We start from the raw sequence: 16856 nt of genomic DNA on the forward strand, positions 1-16856 counted from the left end.
GACTAAATTGAATCTTAAAGGCTTACAAAACAAACACAAGATTAATGATAAAGAGGCCCTGAACCTACAAGGAGGAAATTTATGAAATACAGCTATTAAAAAAAAATACTGCAACTATCCAGAGATAAAATAAACAGAAGAAATTCATATTGGCATCAAATATCTCTTCCACACAATAAATAACAGAAATTAGTATTTTGAGAGAAAATATTGTGCCATAAAATTTCTGTACTCAGCCAAGCTGTCATTTATCTACAAGGAACAGATGTAGCCTTACATGAGCAAGAACCCAAAACATATACCAATTACATATACTTCCTGAAAAAAGAATCACTCCCACAAACCCATGAGTAAATTTTTTTAAAGAAAAAATCAAAGAAATAGTAATGAGGCACAAAACTAGGTAAAGAAAGTTACCAAAATTGTTATTTTAAATATGGATGTGAAACTAAATATAATGGCAGGACTAATTCTTGAAAGAGAACTCATGGAATATGAAAAGAACAAGAACAGCAATAAACTTGAATAATGCATTTTATCACTACAACTAGGAAGCTGGGGACGGAGTAAAGAAAAAACCAAGCTTAACTTCTATATAGGGGGTAAGTAGATAATACATATTCTTGACATAAAAAATAAGGATAAAATGGCATTCCATCCTAGTATAAAATCAAAGTATGTCAGTTCAAAATCACAAGGACAGTCAAAAGAGCAAAACCAGTTGGTCCCTATAACAAACAGGGTGAGAGAAGGAAGAGCAAGGGAACTTTCTATCTCTCCTGCTGGAAACAGCATGAGCAGAGCAAGAATGGACTTGGTCTGGTACAGTGCTGAGTTCCAGCCCTTGGATGTTAAATAAATAAAAGGGAGAGAACACTATAAGCAAGATCAAACTTGTCAGTTATGACAGTACATGTGAATGGCTTAAATTTTCCTTTTGAAGGACAATGCTTTTTAAATATAGTCAATAGAAACTTCTAACTACATGATAAAAGACAGGTTCCTAAAATAAAATGATACAGAAGAATTCCATTTATAATGTCATAAAAAATAGTTAGGCACAAATTTAACCAAGGTAACCCACAAGACTTATACACTGAAAACTATAAAACATTGCTGAATTAAAGAAGACTTAATAAATGGAAAGACATCCATACTCATGGATTGGAAGTCTTAATATTGTTAAGATGAAAATACTGCCCAAAGTGATATACAGATACAAGAAATCCCCATAAAAATTCCAACAGTACTTTTTGCAGAAATGGAAAAAGTATCCTAACATTCATATGAAATTTCAAGGGGCCAAAAATAGCCAAACAATCTTGAAAAGATTAGGTTATATGCAAATATTACACCATTTTATATAAGGGACTTGAGTATCCTCAGATTTTGTGTCAGCAGGAACCAATCCCCCACAGATACCAGAGAAGACTGTATACAAATGGCCAATAAACACATAAAAAGATGCTAAACATTATTAGTCATTAGGGAAATGCAAATCAAACCCACTTCACACCTCCTAGGATGGCTTTAATAATAATTATTAAAAACTGAAAATAAAAAGTATTGGTGAGAATTTGGAGAAACTGGAACACCTGTTCATTGCTGGCGGAAACATAAAATGGTGCAACCACTGCAGAAATTGTAGGGTATCTACACTAGGAACTATTTTGCAGCAATCAAAAAGACTTAATTAGATCCTGTATTCAATGAACTGATGGATGACCATAACCATGATGTGATGTTAACCAAGAAAACAACTTGCAGAGAAGCATGTAGAGGCTGTACATATTTCAATAAGACGTCTTCTCTGCTGATCAAGGAGCTTATCATTTCCTGGATGGAAGTACACACGGATAAAACAACTCTGGGGGGATTCCAAAAGACAAGTACAAAAATGTCCCTTGATGAATAAGGGAATTATCACATTGAGTTGTGAGGTACTAGAAATGAAGATGGATTAAAGAGGGAAGAATTTAAGCCTGTCCTTAGAAATAAAGGACTAATTTTCAGATGGAGATGAGATTTCTTTCTTGAGGTCTCCCATGTTTTAATCCGTCTTGTCATTTGTAACATCTACGTGATGTTATTTTCTCACGGTGACTTAAGTGGGAAATATGTGTAGGGTATAATCATTTTTCATTCTTTGCTTCTAGGTATCGACTCATTGGCTCCCTGTCTGCTGCTTGTCTCCTCTCAGGCAATAATGTCACGTGGGATAAAGAGGCACCTCTTTGTGAGAGTGAGTTGAAATATTTTCCCCCATAATTCCCTCCATTTGATCCGTATTTGCCCCTGGAATCATAAGGAAGAAATCCATTCCATCTATCACACAGTGGTCTCTCAGATATTTGAAAATGAGAGTAATGTGCTGCATGTTTCTTCTGGTGTTTCTCTATTTTAGGAGGTAATTTATCTGAAACTGTGGAGCTGAACTCAGATACCATTGCCCTACTTTCCTTTTTTGATAGTAAACTCTTTCCAGTATAAAGACCATTCTCCTAGTGACGAAACTTAAAAGACATAAGAAAATTAAATTTGTCTCTGCCACCTCATAATAGCACCTTATAATCCCAGGATGTGTATTGCTTCCTTCCTTATTATTGTCACTCTGAATGATGAAAGTTCTTATAATTCTTAGCAATTTCCCCAAGTCTCTGGTCATTCTGTGCTTTATTCTTCCTTCAAATTCTTCCAGGCTCATGCCGTAGTTGCATTTGTTCTTGATTAGCTGACCATCCATCTTGTCAATGGATATTGTAAAGTGAACCTCAAAACTTGGAGGAACATGGAAGAATGACTGATTGCAAATTGGTGAAGGGTTAAGGCTGTGAAGGAATCAGTGTTACATACAGAGTTGATGGCAATAAAAGTGGACAGAAACTTCTGCAGCGCTAATTAGCAGTATATATGAAAGCCTCAATGCAAATACCCTTTGACCTAGCAATTCCCCAGAATTTATCCCAAGAAAATAATCGTGGAATTTTCCTTGATTTTGGTCCAAAGACACTCAATGCAACAATATTTATGACCATGAAAAATGTTACAAATCTGAATGTTTGGCATAGTTTTCAAACACAGTTTTAAATAGCTAATAGAAGAAATGTCTTATTAAAAATGAATATAAGTTTTTAAGAAAGGTATAAAGTGTATCATGAGGAATTAGAGATTGAGATGCCTCATCCAAGTGGTAATAGACAGTTTATCTATATATCTACATGCCTGAATATTCTTCAGTGACCAAATACGATACTGTAGAAAATATATCCATAGACATACATGCATGAGCACACATACACCTCTGAAATGATACACATTATTTTATTAAGAATAATTCTTTTTGGACCATTATCATTTTCTTCTTTTTGTTTATCCATATTTTATAAATTTCCTACAATGAATATGTTCATTGTATTCACAAGTATTCACCAAAAGAAACTAACATTGGCTTTTAAAGATTCAAAGAAATGAATGAGAAGCTATAAAGGTGCCTCCTTTACCTGCTAAACATTTTAAACTCCCTGAAAAAGTTCAAATTAGCAACATATTATCAGTTTACTATGTAAAATTTTCTAGGCTTGGTACCTTTTGTAGGGGGTTATCTTTAATGAAAAATGTTTCTACTTCCACTATATTTATAGGTCAATAAACATTTCACTGAATCAATATTGGTTATATATGTGAATGTGAACGTGTGTGTACTTATTCTAATACTTTAAAAATTATGTTATGATAGAACACAGTAGTCATTTATCATTTTATTACCCCTGAATCTGATTACTTCATTTCTCTTGGCTTATCTTTTATATTTTCTTTTCTCTTTTCTTTTTTTGAAATATACTTGACATATAGCATTCTGTAAATTCAAGGTGTACAGCATGTTAACTTGATGTATGCATATTTTGCAATATGATTGCCACTGTAGTGATAATTAGCACCTCTATCATGTTACGTAATTATCTTTTCTTTTTAGTAGCTGGAACAATTAAGTTCTAGTCTCTTAGCAAGTTTGATGATTAAAATACAACATGGTTGTCTATATTCACTGTATTGTGCATTATATTTCTAGGGCTTATTAACTACTCATTTTAAGTTTACACCCTTAAACAACATCTGTGCTGTTCTCCCACAACCCCCATCCTTTGGTAACCATTTTATTTTCTGTTTTTACTAGTTTTGCTTTTTTACTTCCACATATAAGTGATATCATACAGCACTTGTCTTCCTTTAACTTATCTACTTAGCATAATGTGCTCAAGGTCCATCCAGTGTTGTCACAAATGTCAGGATGTCCTCCTTTATAATATTCCATTGTGTATATATACCACACATTCTTTATCCATTCACCTATTGATGGACACTTAGGTTGTTTCCATATCTTGGCTAGTGTGAATAATGCTGCAGTGAACATAACAGTGCAGATATCTTTTCGAGTTAGTGTTTTCATTTTCTTTGGATAAATACCCAGAAGTGGAATTACTGGATCATATGGTAGTTCTATTTTTAATTTTTTGAGGAGCCTCTATACTATTTTCCATAATGACTGCACCAATTTACATTCCCATGAGCTGTGTACAAGGGTTCCCTTTTCTTCACATCCTCACAAACACTTGTTATTTCTTGTCTTCTTGATGATAGCCATTCTAACAGGTATGAAGTGATACCTCATTGTGGTTTTAATTTGCATTTTTTTGATGATTAGTAATGTTAAGCATCTTTTCATGTACCTGTTGGCCATTCAGATGTCTTCTTTGGAAAAACGTCTATTTAGTTCTACTGCCCATTTTTTAATCAGATTGGTTTTTTGTTACTGAGTTCCATAAGTTCTTTATATATTTTGAATATTAACCACTTATCCGATATATGGTTTGCAAAAATTTTCCCCATTCTGTAGGTTGTCTTTTCATTTTGTTAACTGTTTCTTTTGCTATGCAAAAGTTTTTCAGTTTGATGTAGTCCCATTTGTTGATTTTTGCTTTTGTTGTTCGTGCTTTTGGTGGCATATCCAAAAAGTCATTGCCAAGACCAATGTCAAGGAGCCTCATCCCTACTTTTTCTTCTAGGGGTCTTATAGTATCAGGTCTTATATTTAAGTCTTTGATCCATGGCAAGTTAATTTTTGTGGGTGGTGTAAGACAGGGGTCCAATTTCATTGCTCTGCATGTGTTTATACAATTTTTCCGGCACCATTTGTTGAAGAGAGTATCCTTTCCCCATTGGGTGCTCTTGGCTCCCTTGTCAAATATTAGTGTACCATAAAAGCAGAGGCTTATTTCTGGGCTCTCTATTCTGTTTCACTGGTCTATGTGTCTATTTTTGTGCCAGTAGCATACTGTTTTTATTTCTATAACTTTGTTGTATAGTTTGAAATCAGGAAATGTGATACTTCCAGCTTTGTTCTTTTTCATCAGGATTGCTTTGGCTACTCAGGGTCTTCTGTGGTTCTATACAAATTTCAGGATACTTTTTTCTATTTCTGTGAAGAACGCCATTGGTATTTTGATGTAGATTCCATTGAACCTATAGATGGATTTGGATAGATAGACATTTTAACAATATTAATTCTTCTGATCTATGAACATGGGATGTCTTTCTATCTGTTTGCATCTTGTTCAATTTCTTTCAGCAAAGACTTATAGTTTTCATTTTAAAGATCTTTAATGACCTAGTTAAATTTATTCCTAAGTATTTTGTTCTTTTTGATGCTATTGTGAAAGGGAAAGTTTTCTTTATTTCTTTTTCAGATGTTCCATCCTTAGTGTATAGAAATGCAACTGATTTCTGTACATTGATTTTGTATCCTGCAGCTGTATTGAAATCATTCATTACTTCCAACAGCTTTTTGGTTGAGTTTTTCAGAGTTTCTAGCTACAGAAATCATATCATCTGCAAATAGTGACAGTTTTACTTCTTGCTTCCTTATTTGGGTACATTTTATGTCTTTGTCTTTCCTAATTGCTCTTGCTACAACTCCTGGTACTATATTGAATAAAAGTGGTGAGAGTAGGCATCTTTGTCTTGTTCCTGACCTTAAAGGAAAAGCTTTCAATTTTTCTTCACTTTATATAATTTTACCTGTGGGTTTGTCATATATGTCCTCAATTATGTTGTGGTATATTGCTTCTATTCCCAATATGCTGTGGCTTTTATAATGAAAGGATTTAATGTATAAAATACAATTTATAATGTATTTTGCCAAATACTTTTTCTGCATCTATTGAGATGATCATTTGATTTTTTAATCTTTCATTTTATTAAAGTGATATATTACTTTTGTTGATTTGTATATGTTGAAACATCTTTGCATCCCAGGGATAAATCCCACTTGGTCATGGTGTATAATCCTTTTAATATGTTCTTGAATTTAGTCTGCTAATATTTTGTTGAGAATTTTTGCATCTATATTCATCAGGAATATTGGTCTATAGTTTTCTTTTCTTGTGGTGTCCTTATCTGGCTTTGGTATCAGGGTAGTCTAATGCTGGCCTCACAGAATGAGTTTGGAAATGTTTCCTCTTCCATAATTTTTTGGAAGACTTTGAGAAGATTAGTGTAAATTCTTTAAATGTTTGGTAGAATTTTCCAGTGAAGCTGTCTGGCCCTAGGGTTTTCCGTGCTGGGAGATTTTTGATTACTGATTCAATCTCTTTGCTCATTATTTGTCTGTTCAGATTTTCTGTTTCTTCCTGATTCAGTCTTGGTAGGTTTTGTGTTTCTAGAAATTTTTCCATTTCTTCCAGGTTATTTAATTTCTTGACATATAATTGTTCATAATAGTCTTTTATGGTCATATGTATTTCTGTACTATCAGTTGTAATCTGTTTTCAATTCTAATTTTATTTACTTGTCTTCTTTTTTTCTTAGTCTGGCTAAAAATTTGTCATTTTTGTTTATCTTTTCACAGAGCCACCTTTTAGTTTTGTCGATCCTTTCTATTGCTTTTCAGGTCTTTATTTATTTCTACTCTGAACTTTATTATTTCTTTCCTTCTGCTAACTTTGGCTTAATTTGTTCTTTTTTATCTAGTTCCCTGAGGTGTAAAGTTAGATGGTTTATTTGAGATCTAATTTATTAACATATGCATTTATTACTATAAACTTTCCTCTCAGAACTGCTTTTGCTGTATCCCATAAGATCTGATATGTTGTATTTCCATTTTCATGTGTTTTGAGATAATTTTTATTTCCCTTTTGATTTCTTTTTTGACTCAATAATATTGAAATGTATTATTCAGTTTTCACATATTTGTAGATTTTCCAACTTTCCTCTTGTTGTTGATTTCTAGTTTCATACCATTGTGGTCAGAAAATATAGTTTGTGTGATTTCAATTCTTAAATTTGCTGAGATTTGTTTTGTGCCCTATCATATGATCTATCCTGGAAAATGTTTTGTGTACACTTGAGAAGAATGTGTATTCTGCTGCTGTTGGATGGAGTGTTCTATATATGTTTGTTAAGTCTATTTGTTCTAGACTATGGTTCAACGCCAATGTTTCCTTGTTGATTTTCTGTCTGGATGATTTGTCCATTGCTGACAGTTGGGTACTGAAGTCCCCTACTATTATTGTATTGTTGTCTATTTCTCCTTTAGATTTCTTAGCATTTGCCTAATATATTTTGGTGCTCTGATGTTGGGTGTGTAAATATTTATGATTGTTATATATTCTTGATGTATTTACTCTTTTATCATTATATAATTATCTTCATTGTCTCTTATCATTTTTGGCCCAAAGTCTATTTTGTCTGATTTAAGTATGGCTACGCCCGCTTTCTTCTGATTTCTACTTGCAAGGAACGTCCTCTTTTATCCCTTCGCTTTGAGCCTATATGTGACTTAGAACTGAAATGAGTTTCCTGTAGGTGGCATATAATTAGGCCTCATTGTTTTACCCATCTAGCCACTCTGTGCCTTTTGATTAGTGAATTCAATCCATTTATATTTAGAGTGATTATTGATATGTAAATACTACTGCCATCTTATCATTTATCTTCTGGCTATTTTGTTTCTCTTTCTTTCTGTTTCTCTCTACTTTTGTAAAGTGTAGTTTTCCATACTGATTTTCTTGGTCTCCTCTTTTTTTATGTTTTGTGAGTCTAGACTTTGTTTTGTGGTTACCATGTGACTTACATAAAACATCTCATAGATAAAAAAGTCCTTTTTATGCTGATTACATCTTATCTTTATTCACCTATAAATTTTCCACCCTTCTACTCCTGGTCTTTTATACTTTTGAAGTCACAATTTAACTCTCTTTATGCCGTGAATTCATAGCAGCTATAGTTATTTTTTGCTCTTTTCCTTAAGCCTTTACACTATAATTAAGTGGTTAACACACCATTCTAACATAGAGTTTCAGTTTTCTAATTCTGAACGTTTATTTTTCACCTTTGCTACAGTATTGTGTACTTTCATTTGCTTTTATGTCAATAATTAGCATCTTTTCATTTCAGCTTGAAGAACTCCTGTCAGCATTTTTTTTGCAAAGCAGGTCCAGTGGCAGTGAACTCCCTCAGTTTTTGTTTGTCTGGGAAAGCCTTTACCTCTTCTCCATACCTGAAGGATAACTTTGCCAAATAAAGTATTCTTGGCTAGCAACTTTTATCTTTGATCACTTTGAATATGTCATTCCACTCTTTTCTGGCCAGTAGAGTTTCTGCTGAGAAATCCACTGATAGCCTAATGGGGGTTCTTTTGTAGGTTACTTTCTTTTTCTCCATGGCTGCCGTTAGGATTCTTTATTTATCATTGATTTTTGACAGTTTCGTTATAATGTATCTTGGAGGAGGTCTTTGCATTGAGATAATAGGGTGTTCTACTAGCTTCTTGGAGTTGTATGTTTAATTCCTTTCCCAGGTTTGGAAAGTTCTCAGCTATTATTTCTCTAAATACACTCTCTGCCCCCTTCTTCCTCTCTTCTCCTTCTGGTAGATCAATTATTCTTATATTTGTTTTTCTCATCATATCTGATAGCTCTCATAGGGTTTCCTTACTTTTTAAAAATCTTAGTTCTTGTTCTTCTTCTGAGTCATTTCTAAATTACCAGCCTCCAGGTTGCTAATTCTTTCTTCAATCTGATCTGCCCTATTTCCTAAGCTCTCTAATGCATTCTTCAGCTGATTCATTGAATTCTTCATCTCCAGAATTTGTCTGTTTTTTTTTTAATTTCAATCTCTTTGGTAAAGAACTCCTTCTGTTCATTAATTTTATTCCTTAGTTCATTGAATTGCCTTTCTGAGTTTTCTTGTAGCTTGTTGACTCTCTTCATAATAGCTATTTTGAATTCTTTATTAGACCACAATATTCCATGCCTTTGGGTTTGGTTGCTAGTGAATTATTATTTTCTTTTTTTGATTCCATATTACTGTGATTTTTCATAGTTTTTGACAAAATATGCATCTGCCACCATATTTGAAGTAGCACAAACCTTTCTTAGTTGTTTACTTTGACTGTTATAGTTCAACATGTGACACTATAGCTGGAGTTTTGTATTTTCTTTGCCTGAGCTGGCTCTAAGGCAGCGCTCAGGAGCAAGGTGCTGGTATAGAAAAAAACGTGGCACAGAAAAAAAAAATCTGGCATAGAAAAGGCTGGTGGCAGAGTGTGGGGAGATGTGGGCTTAGCACCTGGGGCTTATGTGGGTTCCCATTGCCAGTAGGAAGATCCTCAAGTTGGGGTACTCCCCGAGATCCCTGGGCATACTTCCTGCTGAAATCCTGAAGCAAAGAGTAGAGAATTCATTCCTTCACTGTCCTTTGTTGTTCTCATCTGCCTCTTTCTTTTTATTCTCCTTCCCCCCCAGTCACAGAGGTTTCTTCTCAGAAATCCATGCTGCTGGAGATAAACAGTTTCCTCCAGCTGCAACCCACATAGCTGGGCAGTCAATCAGTCACCGCTTTCTCTTTGTACCTCCTCTGTGAGGGAAGTTGCTGTTGCTACTGCTGGAAAAAGGAGGACTGACTACTGGAGATTCTCCTTCTCCTCTGCATCCAAACTCGTTTCTATCCTGCTCCTATGGCATGCCTAGTTCTTCAGTCAGGCTGGCTGGACTTCCACAAATTCTCAATCTCCCTTGCTTGTCTGCCCTGTTTTGCATTCTCCAGTTTTGCTTTTTCCCCAGTTGTGACAAGTGGGGGTGGCGCAGGTTCACTGATCCCTTGGGTCTGCAGCCCCTTCAAGGTCCTATCCACATACTTTCTGGAGCACAGGTGGGTAAAAATCTCCTGGGTGTTCTGTGGTAACATGCAGAGGCACTTTTGCTTGGTGATGAATGACCAATTAGTTGTAAATAAAAGGAAAGAGAATAAAGGAACGACTCACACAGCCATGAGGCTGCCATCACTCTAGTCTTTTCTCTTTACTTGATGAGTGGTGCCAGAGGTGGTGTATTTAACCTGAAAAGATGTTATTAAATAGTCAATAGAAAAAACTAGCTCAGCAGTAAGTAAATAACTTAACAATCTATTATAAAATCACAGAGATTATCCACATAAAATCACAAATGTGTAAAGCATAATAATACATTGATATTTTTACATGAAATAATTATTATAGACACAATCCATATCAGAAACATAAATTTCAACTATGTAAACATATGTCTGATTATTAGAAAATATTAGAAGAAAAGTATTGTAATTAGTAACAGTTTAGGAAGTTATTTGATTCTTTGTATTTTGTTACTTAAATTCATAGTAAAAAAAATAATTATGGAAAAAGCAAAACTACAGAGAAAGTAAAAACATCAGTGGTTGCCAGGGGTTGGGGTGAGGGGTGGGGTTAATAGGCAGAGCACTCAGGATTTTTAGGGGAGTGAAAATATTCGGCATGATACCGTAATGATGGATATATGTCATTATATATTTGTCCAAACCCACAGAATTTGCAACACCAAGAGTGAACCCTAATGTAAACAACGGACTTGGGTGACTATGATGTGTTAATATAGATTCACCAGTTGTAACAAAGGTACCACTCTGGTGAGGGATATTGATAATGGGGGAAACTATGCATGTGTAGGTGCTGGGGGATGTGGGAAATCTCTGTACCTTCCCCTCAATTTTTCCGTGAACCTAAAACTGCTCTAAAAAATTGTCTTGTGGTTGGCCCAGTGGCATACTGTTGGAGTTCCCACACTCCACTTTGGTGGCCCCGGGCTTGTAGGTTTGGATCCTGGGTGCGGACCTAGCACCGCTCATCAGACAAAGCTGTGGTGGCATCCCACATGAAAAAAGAATAGAGGAAGATTGCACAGATGTGAAGTCAGAGCCAATCTTACACACACACACACACACACACACACAAATTAAAAGCTAAGCTGTTGTTTACCACATTTTCCCTTACTCCAGGTATATCTTGTGAGCCACCCCCAGCCATATCCAATGGAGACTACTACAGCAGCAATGGAAATGTTTTTAAATATGCAACAGTGGTCACTTATCGGTGTCTCACTGGGCCAGATGGAGAAAAGCTATTTGACCTCGTGGGAGAACAGTCGATTTTCTGTACCAGCAAAGACAATCAGCTTGGAGTTTGGAGCAGCCCTCCTCCTCAGTGTGTTTCTGCTAGTAAATGCACAACTCCAGAAGTTGAAAATGGAATTAGACTATCCGGAAATAAGAGTTTATTTTCCTTAAGTGAGATTGTGAGATTTAGATGTCAGCCTGGCTTTGTCATGAAAGGGTCCAACGTTGTGCAATGCTGGGCCAACAACACATGGGTTCCTGAGCTGCCAAGCTGTTCCAGGGGTGAGTTTCATCTGTTGAGACTCTGCTGGGGGTCTGTGCAGCAGTGTAAATGATGAGTTGTTGAAATTAAAGAAGCTGTGTGTATGAGTGTGTGTGCATGCACAAGGATGATGAAATTGTTATAAACACTCTAAACATACTACTAACTCTTTTATGTTCTCTCTGATAATAATAATTGTCAAAAAGTAATGGTTTGCTCTGTGTCATCTGTAACACACATTTTATATGCATTGTTTAATACTTAGAGCAAAAACATGAGGCAGGAACTATTCTTACTCCCTTTTACTTTGAGAAATCTTAGTTATTTAACATTTTAAATAATAAATGTTATTTAACATTTCTAAGATCACAGAGCTAGTAAATAACAGAACAAGGCCTGCAATTCAAGAGCCTTTCTGATGGCAGAACCTAATAATAATGTATAGTGAGATGTAAGATGAAAATAATGTATGATAACAATGACATAGATCTATCATCGGAGGGGTCAGTACGCAAATGAGCCATGGGACCTAAATGATAGCATCAGATTACAAAAGGCCTTAGACTTCAGGAATTCTGTTCCAACTCTTCCATGTTATTACTGAAAACCCTCAGGCTCTGAAAGGGGAAGTGACTGGCTCAAATACAAGCAAATATTTTTAAAAATTTTTATTCAGTTATATATGGTTAAGATTGAGGCTCAAATGTGTTCTGATGCCCTGAGCACACACCAACTGGGCTATGGAAGGAGTCACCCAAAATTTGAGTCAAAATATGCTCTAAGCAACATGTTCTCTCTTCAGAAATTCAAGCTTTTTTCTTTTAAGGGGATCGTGTTCTTGATGGCTTCCCTTGTCCTCTTGTGTTGGACTTGGGTGACTAAATGGCTGGCTTAGCAGTGGAGGGGGAAGAATCTGGGCTGGCACATAGGGACCAGGAGGGGGCTTACAGTTCTGAAAGAGGAGCTGGGAGGAAAACTGAAAGGGGACGTGTGACTGACTGTACAGTGAGTGAGGAGAGGGAGTCTGTCAGATGAGACCTGGGCAAATGTGTCCCTTGTTGTTGCCAGAAAGGCTACCTTTCTAGGAACTGTAAGAGCAGAACTAGCCACCAGCACTCACGGCTATGTCCTGGATGGCCAGTACTGGAGAGCAAAAGGAATATTCTGCTTGTAGTCTTAGGAACGTTTTAGTAGAAGAAAAACAGACAAGGTGTTTAGAGAGACCTTGGTTCTAGTCACAGCTCTGCTCTCTGGCCTTGGTTTGCTCATCAGTAAAATGTGAGTACTGAATTACCAGATCTTTTCTCTTAAAATCTATACTCTCTTCTTAGGATTTTTAAGCTCCTGGCAGGCAGAGGGTACTGCAAAAATATTTTCCCATAACTGACAGGTACTTTGCTGTTCTTTCCCCAGCATGTCAGCTGCCTCCAGAAATCCCACACGGGAAGCACACTCCAAACAACAAGGATGACTTTTCCCCTGGCCAGGAAGTGTTCTACAGCTGTGAGCCCGGCTATGATCTCAGAGGGGCTGCTTCTCTGCGCTGTACGCCCCAAGGAGACTGGAGCCCAGAAGCCCCAAGATGTGCAGGTGGCTACACTCTCATCTGGTTTGCAGATCAACAATCTCTTTCTCCCTCAGATGGCAGTCTTAGTCCTGTTTTTTCCTCCTAGTGAAATCATGTGCTGACTTCCTGGACCAACTCCCTAATGGTCGGGTGCTCTTTCCACTAAATTTCCAGCTTGGGGCAGAAGTGTCCTTCGTTTGTGATGAGGGGTGAGTGTATTCTGCAACAGAGACCAGGGACTCATTGCTGGATAGTCACTCTCTTGGGTTCAGGGGTTAATCCAAAAAGTGGGGCTGACCAATGGAAAAGAAGTGCCCAGGGAGGTTAACTTCTGGTAGTTTTGAAATAAGTGTAGGGTACCACTCAGTGGCACCACTATTAGGAAATAAAGAAAATGGCATAATAATTCAATGTCAAGTATAAACATAAATACAGATGCTGACCTTGAATTCATAGTTGGAACTGGAAGTAAGTGGGTAAATAGTTGTTTGGGGTCAGGAAAATATAATTTTATGGAAGTATGCTAGTAAAAAGTTTGACGTATAAGACAAAAATTATTTGCATTGTGATAAAAGTCAGCCAAGGGTTGTTTCAGGAAACAAAACCAATCAACAGTGGAATTTGTAACAGTGTATGGATAAGTTTTTTTAACCTAATCATATGTCTTTGCACCAGTAATGTCCTTGGCACTGAGATCTAATGGCGGATGTTATTGTTTTAGGTAGTCTTATTAGACATTAATGCAGATCTCGTACTTTCAGTGGTTTGCACTATCTGTCCGTGGGAGGTACCAAGATTGGGAAATACAGCAGTTATTTTTAACACTTTCTAAGGAATCTTTGACATTTACAAAGCCTACCACCCAACAGGGATCAGCAGATTTCAGAGGGACAACTGGAGGCATTAACATGCTGGGCCTTTCAGGGTGGCAAACACTCCTCCCCTCATCCCTCTTATTTTCCTAGAACATTTGGCCCATATGATCCCATGAGCCTCTTTCTGGCCCTTACAAATGTCATGGCAAAAGAACACTGTTGTTCTCTTTCAAGATGTTCTCTGCTTTTCTCACCCAGATGGAGAGCTGTTCTTCCTCATAACCCACTAATGAGAATAAGTGGGATGTCAGAGGGCTGTCAGTGCGAGATGGCTGCGGGTCTAGAGCACAGGAAGGAGTGCAGCCTGTGTTCAGTGACTTCTGTAGGTGACACTGGGCTATGATGTCTGTATAACTATTAGATGTACAAGTTCTGATTGCTTTGTGTGTCACAGGATATTGTGATTCTTTAGAATAATATGGCTTCTGAGTTTCTGCCAGCTACTGAATTCAGGTCCCTAATGAACTGAGACTTTCAGCTGGGCCTGAACCTACATGGCAAATGGTATTTATGCTGAATTGAGAAAGCTGAGTATGTCAGCGACGAGATGAAGGGAGAGATGGAAATTGCTCACATGTTAGTACTCCTTATTTTTCTTTAGGTTCCGATTAAAAGGCAGCTCCACTAGTCGTTGTGTCTTGGTTGGAATGATAAGCCTTTGGAACAGCAGTGTTCCTGTGTGTGAGCGTGAGTAGAAGGAACAACTGTGCAGCCTGGATATCCCCCTTATTTTTTGTTCCAGCGTGTTTTGCCTCGTGGAATCACCTGTTGTCTGGATCTTTATTTAACTACTGATAAGATCCTTCTTTGTTAGAAGAATTTCAAAGGGGCCTTGTAGGTCTTATACATCGTGTGTTTATGTTACTAATCCGTAAATCACTAATTTAATGTCAGTGTTGAATTTTGTGGGGAATATGTGGGGAGAAACTAGATGACATAAAGTTACACCAAAACTTATTTATTCATTTATTTTTAGTTTCACCATCGAGGAGTGACCTCTCTTAAATGTTTATGTCCTTTTATCCCCCCACATCTCTAAACTATTTATTCAGCCTGTTATTTAGTCCATAGTATTTACCGAGGAAGGGCTTCCCATGGGCCAGGACTTTCCATGTGGGGAGAGGACTGAACAGGAAGGTCTTATCCCTGCTCTCATGGAGTTCATTTTCTACTTGGGAGGCAATGATGAACAAGAAAGTAAATAGGTAAACAAACAAAAAATAGAATATATAAAAAGGTATGTTAAAAAGTGATGTGTTATAGAGAAAATAAAACAGAGTTATGTGATAAGTTAGTATGCTGCAGGGAAGTGAGTCAATATTTGAATTGATGAGCTGAGGTGCCCTAAATTTCAAAACCACCCACTTAAATAAAACATACCAAAGATTCAGAAATTGATAAATAGATCAAAGTGTTTCATATATACCACAAGACATTACTGATTTATCCTACTCTGTTTACTAAAGTAAGGCAAGACTTTTTTAAATCTCTTTTTCCTAATGGTCAAAAATTGTTCACTGTAATTTGGATTTTGTTAAAACACCTTGCTAGAAATCTATCTGGACACCTTATGGGATTATGGTGGAACTTTATAAGAACATTCAGTATGTGTAAATCTCAGACATCCAACAAACAGCCATCCTGAGACACACACAGCTGAAAATAAGTAAACTTTGGATAAACACAAACACAGATAAAATCCAGCATGGGAAGTCAATCATTGTTTTATGCACTAAGGCCTTCACTTCGTTTATTCACACAGTTCTGACAAGCTTGAGATCTCTTCCTAAATCCATATCAGATTAGAAGCACCAAATTAGTCTTAGGGAGAGAATACTAGAAGCAGATATACTAAAAGCAGAAAGAAATGATACCTGATAGCTTTGAAGAAAGAACTCCCCCCGCCCCCAAAACCAAAAGGCTCCCTGGAGCCAGTTAATCTGGCTATAAAGAGCCCTATAGGAATCAATGTATTCTGACGACACTATTGTATATTTGGTATTGGTACTGATGACAATGGTCTTGAGTCATCAAGAAACATTTACATCTGCTGAAAATGATAATCCATGTTTAATAAACTTTACAAAGATTTCCCTGGAACCTCAGATCTTTGTCTTGTACTCCATTGTCAACCCAGGACTCTTACGATGCCTCACATAAAGTAGGCTATCATATCTTGCTGAAAAAAACAACTTAATCACCTTCCAAATGGATTAAACACTTAGTTACCAAGGGATTTTGGAATTTGACAATAAATTGTAATTTAAGTCTCACTTCAGTTAGTTCCTTCTCAGAAAAACCCATACTTATTTAAATTGCATCCACCTTAGTTGTGTTCTCATAGAAAAAAAATTTATTCATAACACAGTCCCAGGGCACTATTATTGTATAATCATTTTGATTGAAATTCTAATGGAACCTAAAGCCCTTGTGTTCCTTCTAGAAATCTTTTGTCCAAATCCTCCGGCTATCCTTAACGGGCGCCACACAGGAACTTCTCTGGGAGACATTCCCTATGGAAAAGAAATTACTTACACATGTGACCCGCACCCAGTCAGAGGGATGACCTTCAACCTCGTCGGGGAGAGCACCATCCGCTGCACAAGTGACAGTCAAGGGAATGGGTTCTGGAGCAGCCCTGCCCCTCGCTGTGAACCTTCTGGTTCTGCTGGTCAGTGCACATTTCCCC

At 36.7% G+C, this 16856-nt stretch overlaps 1 protein-coding gene across 1 annotated transcript in view; it reads left to right on the forward strand.

Annotated features, from left to right (window-relative positions):
• CR1 (complement C3b/C4b receptor 1 (Knops blood group)) overlaps positions 1 to 16856 on the forward strand; it is a 129405-nt gene that overhangs the window by 93366 nt on the left and 19183 nt on the right. Inside the window, exons 32-37 of the mRNA XM_046681868.1 lie at positions 2157 to 2242; positions 11347 to 11745; positions 13139 to 13315; positions 13399 to 13501; positions 14769 to 14854; positions 16611 to 16838. Of these exons, the coding sequence (XP_046537824.1) occupies positions 2157 to 2242; positions 11347 to 11745; positions 13139 to 13315; positions 13399 to 13501; positions 14769 to 14854; positions 16611 to 16838 (1079 nt within the window). The remainder of the gene's footprint in view (positions 1 to 2156; positions 2243 to 11346; positions 11746 to 13138; positions 13316 to 13398; positions 13502 to 14768; positions 14855 to 16610; positions 16839 to 16856) is intronic.

Source organism: Equus quagga, chromosome 13 (assembly GCF_021613505.1).
Source record: "Equus quagga isolate Etosha38 chromosome 13, UCLA_HA_Equagga_1.0, whole genome shotgun sequence".
NCBI lineage: Eukaryota > Metazoa > Chordata > Mammalia > Perissodactyla > Equidae > Equus > Equus quagga.